The sequence below is a fragment of the Triplophysa rosa genome, linkage group LG5 (assembly GCF_024868665.1).
Source record: "Triplophysa rosa linkage group LG5, Trosa_1v2, whole genome shotgun sequence".
In the NCBI taxonomy this organism is placed as follows: Eukaryota; Metazoa; Chordata; class Actinopteri; order Cypriniformes; family Nemacheilidae; genus Triplophysa; species Triplophysa rosa.
In genome coordinates, this window is record NC_079894.1 from 18826639 (window position 1) to 18833707 (window position 7069).

General features: G+C 37.6%; 1 protein-coding gene across 1 annotated transcript in view; it reads left to right on the plus strand.

Moving 5' to 3' along the window:
• clstn2a (calsyntenin 2a) overlaps positions 1-6621 on the plus strand; it is a 223788-nt gene extending 217167 nt beyond the window's left edge. Inside the window, exons 13-17 of the mRNA XM_057334277.1 lie at positions 186-353; positions 1616-1761; positions 1899-2022; positions 4179-4366; positions 4756-6621. Of these exons, the coding sequence (XP_057190260.1) occupies positions 186-353; positions 1616-1761; positions 1899-2022; positions 4179-4366; positions 4756-4956 (827 nt within the window). The 3' untranslated portion in view covers positions 4957-6621. The remainder of the gene's footprint in view (positions 1-185; positions 354-1615; positions 1762-1898; positions 2023-4178; positions 4367-4755) is intronic.
• Positions 6622-7069: the final 448 nt, after the last annotated feature.

Sequence of the window (7069 nt, forward strand, 5' to 3'; positions counted from 1 at the left end):
AAAGTTCAAAACAAAAGTGTCCGGCTTCTTTTGTCGAATGCAGAGCCAGGGTAGTGAAACGATAAATCATCTAAATTAAATTCATACACAATCAATGGCTGTTTGTGGATACATCGGAAGGTCATATATATTTGCTGCCGAGCATCTGTGCCTCCGTAACGGTGTGTGTGTGTTTCTTTGTGAAGCCCGGAGGCCTGGTGTTCTGGAGCTGATGCATAATCTAGATTACTGCGATGTGCTGGTGATTGGAGAGGAGCTGGACCCGGAAAGCGAGAGTCTGGATATCCAGCACAGTTCTCTCTTGGGCAAACATCTGGACGCTACCAATTCCACCTCTGGCATTTCTATCTATGGTAGATTTTGTCCACATGTCTCAACTGTATAGCTCTCTTCTACCAGATATGTTGTCTCATAACTGTACTTCTTATTGACCCAAGTGTCTCTTTTACTGCTTATCCGTAAAGCTTTCCATCTTTAGCAAGGTTTATTCCTTTTTCAATGAGATCACCATGTAGAATATGTATTTTAGATCTAGATCGTTGATTGATCAGTTACTTCTGTAACATGTTTACTGTGTCGAATTTCAAGAAATGTAAAATACAAATTTATTCTAGATTAAATACAACAACAATCTCAGCAACATCTGTAGCATGCTGTCCATGAACACCCAAAAACTTGTTCTATTGTTGTAAAAACATTTCTTTTAAATGTAGGGTGAATTTTTGTTTTCAGTTTTTATTAAAATTGTGACTTAGCTTTTCTATTCTTAGTTCCCATGTTCAATTTATTTAATTGTTAGCAGATTTGTTGTGTGCATTTGTCATATTATTTGTTTTTATATAAGCCTAATTTAATTTGACACCCGTTTTAGGTTTAGATTAGTTTTTATTTATTTTCAGTTAATAAACTCATTTGAGTTTATTTCTTAGGCAACATTTCCAATTTTTGTTTAGTTTGTTTTTAGGTAATATTTAGATTGAATAAAGTTTCGTTATTTATTATTATTTTATTATTTCAATTAACAGAAATGTTTTTTTAATAGTATTAGTTTTAGTAAACTGTAATAATTTGGGGTTGAATAGAGGTAAACTGGGACAGTTTTTGCGAAGGAGATGACTGATAAAAATGTCAGAGTTTCCCCATTTATGGCACACTTAGACGCTGAAATAAGTTTTTAATTCAAGAAAGCAGAAATTAGGGGAAGAAAATCACAATATCTCATTTTCCAACCATTATCGGTGCTGAAATAAGGTCATGCATTATCTGAATATAGTGAGCAATCAAATAAATTCATTTGAACTTTTATGCTTCTTAATAAAGTTTGAAAGAAAAGTTTGAAAGTCACTCTCCATTATTCTCTCTCTTTTCAAACGCTTTAACTCAGATTCAGACCATTCCCTCTAACAATCACAGTGAACATTTGGCTTTTTTGAGAGAACATTGGAATCAGCTTGACATTTTGTAAAGGGCTTTGTGAGTGTCTGCTACATTTATTGGTGAAGGACTAAGACCTTCACTTATTCAGGGGTTCCATTTCGAGGGTCTTTCGATCCACTGGAGCTCTTTTGTCTGAGTGGAAGGGGGTTTTCTAACACTGGTCTGTCTTTGGTCTCAGGTGTGGACTCCATGGCGCATTATGAACAGGCCATCAGGCAGGTGAGGTACCGTAACTGGAAGCCTGGCAGTCTGTCTGAGAGAAGGTTCCGGCTCAGTTGCTCTGAGCTGAATGGACGGTACACAAGCAATGAGTTCAACCTGGAGGTCAGACCCCGTCCTCGTATTGGCCAGTGTTTGAGGGTTTTTTGTCATCCATTCACTCTATATCACACTTTAATTTCACTCTTGTTGATACTTCAGTATTACCTTTATATTGCGCCTTTATATGTTTAACCCCTCAGATTGGAATCGCGCACAACTCGGAGGCCGTGGAGCATGTCAATCACATGGCCGTCCAATCGCAATTCATGAGACCTGTTCATCATCCATTGGTCGTACATACCGTCAACTCTGACCACATCTCAGGTATGATGTTTCTTTGTGTATGTTCCCAGGCGCTAGTGCTCATGTGAGCATAGCCTACTCTGAGTGATCCTGTAATGCTTTATCTTGAAACTGTAACGTCAATGTTCAATCCTTGTTTGCAAATCAACATGTTCATTTATTCAAATTTGTTTATTGTTCTTTGTTACTTTTTCTCATTACGTTGAAAAACAAGAGGCCGAATATGCATTCGAGAGAGTATTCTTATCGAAAATTCTGCCAGAGCTAACCGAAAATGCAGATAAGCGTGCGCACGACACAAACACAATCTCCCACATGCGCCGGCATGAGCGGTCAGCGATCGCATCGGTTTTGAAGGAGCTTGGGAAATAACACTTAATGTACCAGCTCACGCACACACCGGGGACGTCAGTGATCTCCCCAAGGGCATACCGAGCACAGCTGACCGCAGCGAGATGTAGCAGACTCGAAGGAGAGAGAGAACCATTGCTTTAGGGGGGACATGGATAAACAGCAGGTGGCACTGTGACCTAATGCTCCCGGTCCCGCTTACTGCAAGGTCTCAGTAAACCGCTCTGTTCTTTAAGTGAACTGTGTGGGACTGTTTACTCCTGTCAGCACAGCTCACATGGATGTAGGCTTGAACATCAGTCGCACCGGCTGCGTCTGTACAATCAGAATTTTGGATTGACAGTTGCATTAACTAACAGATGTGACTCCAAATGGTCCTGTTTGTTTGCAGAATAACAACAGGATAATTGAAGTCTGTGTGAACTAGTAACCGAAGTCAGTCATCTTTCTGTAACATTTAATAGGCCTGAGTAATATTTGTCAGCATAGTAACATATGACTATATGTAAGACTATACAAAGCATCCTTTAAGATTTAATAAAACAAATTAATTGTTTCTATCTCCACTCGCTCAATGGCTATTTTCTGCCATCTTTCATAATCCGTGAGATGTTGACAGGCCTAACATTAGTTTGACTGACAGTTAAGAATAACCCACCAAGCGAGTGCTGTGTGCCATATGTATGTCAAAGACATGACGGACAGCACATATTAACCAGAAATGCTCTCAGGATTTTATCCCTGAAATAAAAAGTCACGTTTGTTGCACAAGGCAGTTAACCAAACTGTGTGAACTGAACTTAAGTACTGTACAAACTAGAGACATGACAACATACTGTGAACATGAGGATGATTTCATTGCTTGGAAGTTGCACTGGACACTTTGCGTTCTCAATGTTTCATTCACCTCTCAAAACAAACATAAACGCATGTCAGATAAATTTGTCAATTTTGATGAAGATGAGATGACACATGAGCTTACTAAAACCTTCTCAGGAGAAAAATCTGAGAAGTTAAATAGATAATAATAAGAATATCTTGTTTATTCGTATTATTGTTATTATCATCATCATCTTATATTATTATTATCTATTGTAAAGATGTATATAATATATGATATTTAAATTATTATATAGATATATATTAAATATCATTAAAATATTTGTATCATGCGGCCTCATGCCTCTGGCCTAATCACAGCCATTCTGATATAAGAGCACTATCACACTCCTACTCTAGCGATATTGCATTATTATTATTAATTTTATTATTATTATTGTCTTATTATTAGGTGAAACAATTGAGATTAAAGAAATATCACAAATCTTGGTTTCCTGTTGGTAGCCATAGTATAGAGATCCCATCATCCCAGCATGCCATTCATCAGTAGGTCACCATTATGGTCTGGCTCTATATACAACATAAAGTGTTGTGTTTGAAGACTGCCCTTATTCCTGTCAATACTAAATATGTTTAGATTTGTCAATATGTTTTACTGAAAAGCATTTGGACCACATGAACTTGCACAGATCTCTCTTCAGAATAAAAACATAAAAGAATAACATTGGATTGCATTGATTTCTCTACGGCTGAATGAGTCCTAAAAATACAAGAACATAGCTGCAGTATAGATCGACTGAAGCAATACGCCACTCAAGGTTGTATGTTACTATACTTTTACCTCAGTTATTGGTGAAGCAGAGTGTCTTAAATTATTGCAAGGCTTGTTATATAATCCATTCCTTACATGTCCATTACGGCATGACAATATACAAAATGCTTTCACTCTATCCTAATTGTAACGTCCTCTATCCGTGTGTTATTAGGTACCCCACCTGCTGCAACGGTGGTAATTGTAATGTGCATCGCCGCCCTGGTGGTCATTGTGGTCTTGGGCATCTATCGTATCCACACCGCCCACCAGGAGGGTTCAAAAGATGATGCTGATGGAAGAAAGGAGCCAGAGATGGACTGGGATGACTCCAATCTCAACATCACTGTCAATCCCATGGAGGTCAGTGCCTGTTTGATTTGTAAAGACCCTCGTGAGCTGTTAGACATTATATTTACATACATACAGTTACTACATTTTGTCATGATCATAAAAATGAAAGAAAAATAGGCATTTACAGATGCTTATAAGGCAAGTGTAGTGAACTTATTGTTACACTCAATGGCTCAAGGCTTTCCTTATAAAAGCAATACTGTAAACATGTTTATTTTTACGGTTAGAAGCTAAGCGATTAGCTGAAGTTATTACATAAATGATCATTATTATTATATACAGTAACCATTGTGCTTAAATTCTGTGAGCTGGAATATTAAGTATTTGAAAAATGAGCACGAATAAATTAGATTTAGTCTTTTACCTTTTGAATATCCTCTTTGTGTTATTCATCATAGAGCTTTGAAGGTGCACAGATCGCTGTGGAGGTTCGAGAGGACGAGCCGGAGGACGATGAAGATGATGAGAATGATGATGAACTGGCTGGAGATATCTCTAGCGCTGAATCTGAGGAAAGTGATGAAGAGGAAGAGACTGATATTCAGAACAAAAGAGTGAAGGGGAAGCTGGAGTTGGACCCCTCTACGTTATCCTATTAAAACAGACACGCACACTCAAACACACACACAGTCACACACATATGCAAACACTATCACACAGACATGTGTAGACATAGACTTGTTCATTCACATATGCATACCTACATAAACCACTTGCATTTAATTCCCACTCACATCTACTGAAGCCAGAAATAATTGCCTGAAAAGACCCCGAGACAAGAAACTCTGATTTTGACACTTTTCAACGCCCACAGAGCATCCTGTAATGCTATGGCTCTCTCTGCTGGTCAATATTTGAAATTGCATCCAAAGCCTGTAGTATTTGTGTAGTGTCTCAGTAGATCCACTAAAAGCAAAAATAAATTCAAAATAACAATTGTGAACTTACAAATCAACATCTCTGGGATGCTTTCTTAATATTTTTGTGCATTTTTTTAGATTATATAGATTAACTTTTCCCTTTTTTAAACACTGTAATATTTAAAGGTCATCATTTTTGTTGTCTGCTATCTTCAGAATAACACTTAGTATTGCATTGGTGTGCAATAGGTTTTTGGCAATGAAAGTATCATTTTTTCATTTAAAAATATAGCAAATGTGTTTATTTTAGAAATGTTGATTGAAACCGTTCTCTTTTAATATAGTAATGAGAACCCATTTGAAATCCGTGTAATGCAAACACTTTTTAATAGTTTTCCCCTTTGTTTATTCTTATGGGTTCTTTGCAGTAAGATGCAGTAGGAGAAAGAGTGTCTGTACATTTGTATATTCTTGTCTTCTGTAAATACAGAGCTGTAGAGTAGTTGAATGGTGACTCAGACCCGTCACTTCCTCCTGCATCCCTCACACGGCCTGTTTGTATCCACACTTGCTTGCTGAAGAGGAATATCTGTTCCTCGTCTCTCTATCTGTATTGATCTCTCTTATTGTTCATGGTGTTCACCTCAACCACGGATGGGTTCTTCCTCACTTCAATTTGAATAGAAGAAATAGCTGAAGATTTGTCAAACGCCCTGTAGACAAAGACAGTCATACAATGAAAAAAAGAAGAATGTGCTTCGATTTTATCTTGGGAAAGAGTGGTGTTTTCTGAAGGTCTTCACTTAACAGTGTACAGTTCAAATATTCCTTTAAGAAAAGAAATACAAGTAGAAATAATGGTAAATTGTGAACTTTGTAGGCGTTTGACAGCTAGAGTTGCATCTAGAAAGAGTTAAAGTAATGACAAGATGCCGCAGGTGACACTTGTACCCCCCAACACCCCCCCGCCTGCTTCATTTAGCCAGGAGATGTGCATTTTTTGGGTATGTGCATTGGGTTACATGTAATGTCAGTTGCAGTGGTTAAGATTTTTCATTTCATACGTTTTAAACTCTGTGCTTGTGCTGTCAGCTTTGTGAGACGTCCCCGTCCTCTTTCCAGAACCTCCATTTCACTAGTCCTTTTTAACCATGTGTGTTATAGAGCAGAAACAACAAAAAATGAACTTTTAAAAAGATCAACCCTGTAAAATCATGTAAGACTATTCTTTTGTATATGTTTCTCTCCTTATGTTTTGTAAAGGGTTTTGTTTAACTTCTTTGATGGTCACTGCAGCACTTTCTGTACATTGACCAATAAAGACTTTCCTTAGAATGAGTGACAGCGTCTCTATTTCCCATTAAGGTGTGCGTGCGTTTGGATACAGTCGTGGGTCGCACTTTTAAAGATGAAACCTTTATGTTAGCATGGAAGCCATTGCATCTTCTGTATACTATTTCAAAAGACAGTGTGTGAGAAGTGTGTGTGTGATTCTGTATCTAAATGCTTGTCCAAATCAACCAAGTGAGTGACGGTTCTTTTTTTTTCGTTTTTGAAAGCTGAAATCCTGATGAGTAATCTCACATAAGCCACAGATTTACTAGTCTGCTGAGAAGAATTTAAGAATGGCAGTGTTGTAGAAAGAAATTCTGGGTCCACTGACTGTATGCTCCTTACATCAATACTGTAATTGTTATAAACCCACTTACACTTGTGGGCCCCTAGAATAGTTTTGACATGTTACCCCTTTAGATGCCGCCCTTCCCTGGGACAATGAACCATGTTTTTTAGTGGTAAAAGTGTAGTAACAATGTTTTTTTTGGTAGTTTTTTTATTTCGTAAGTGTTAAACA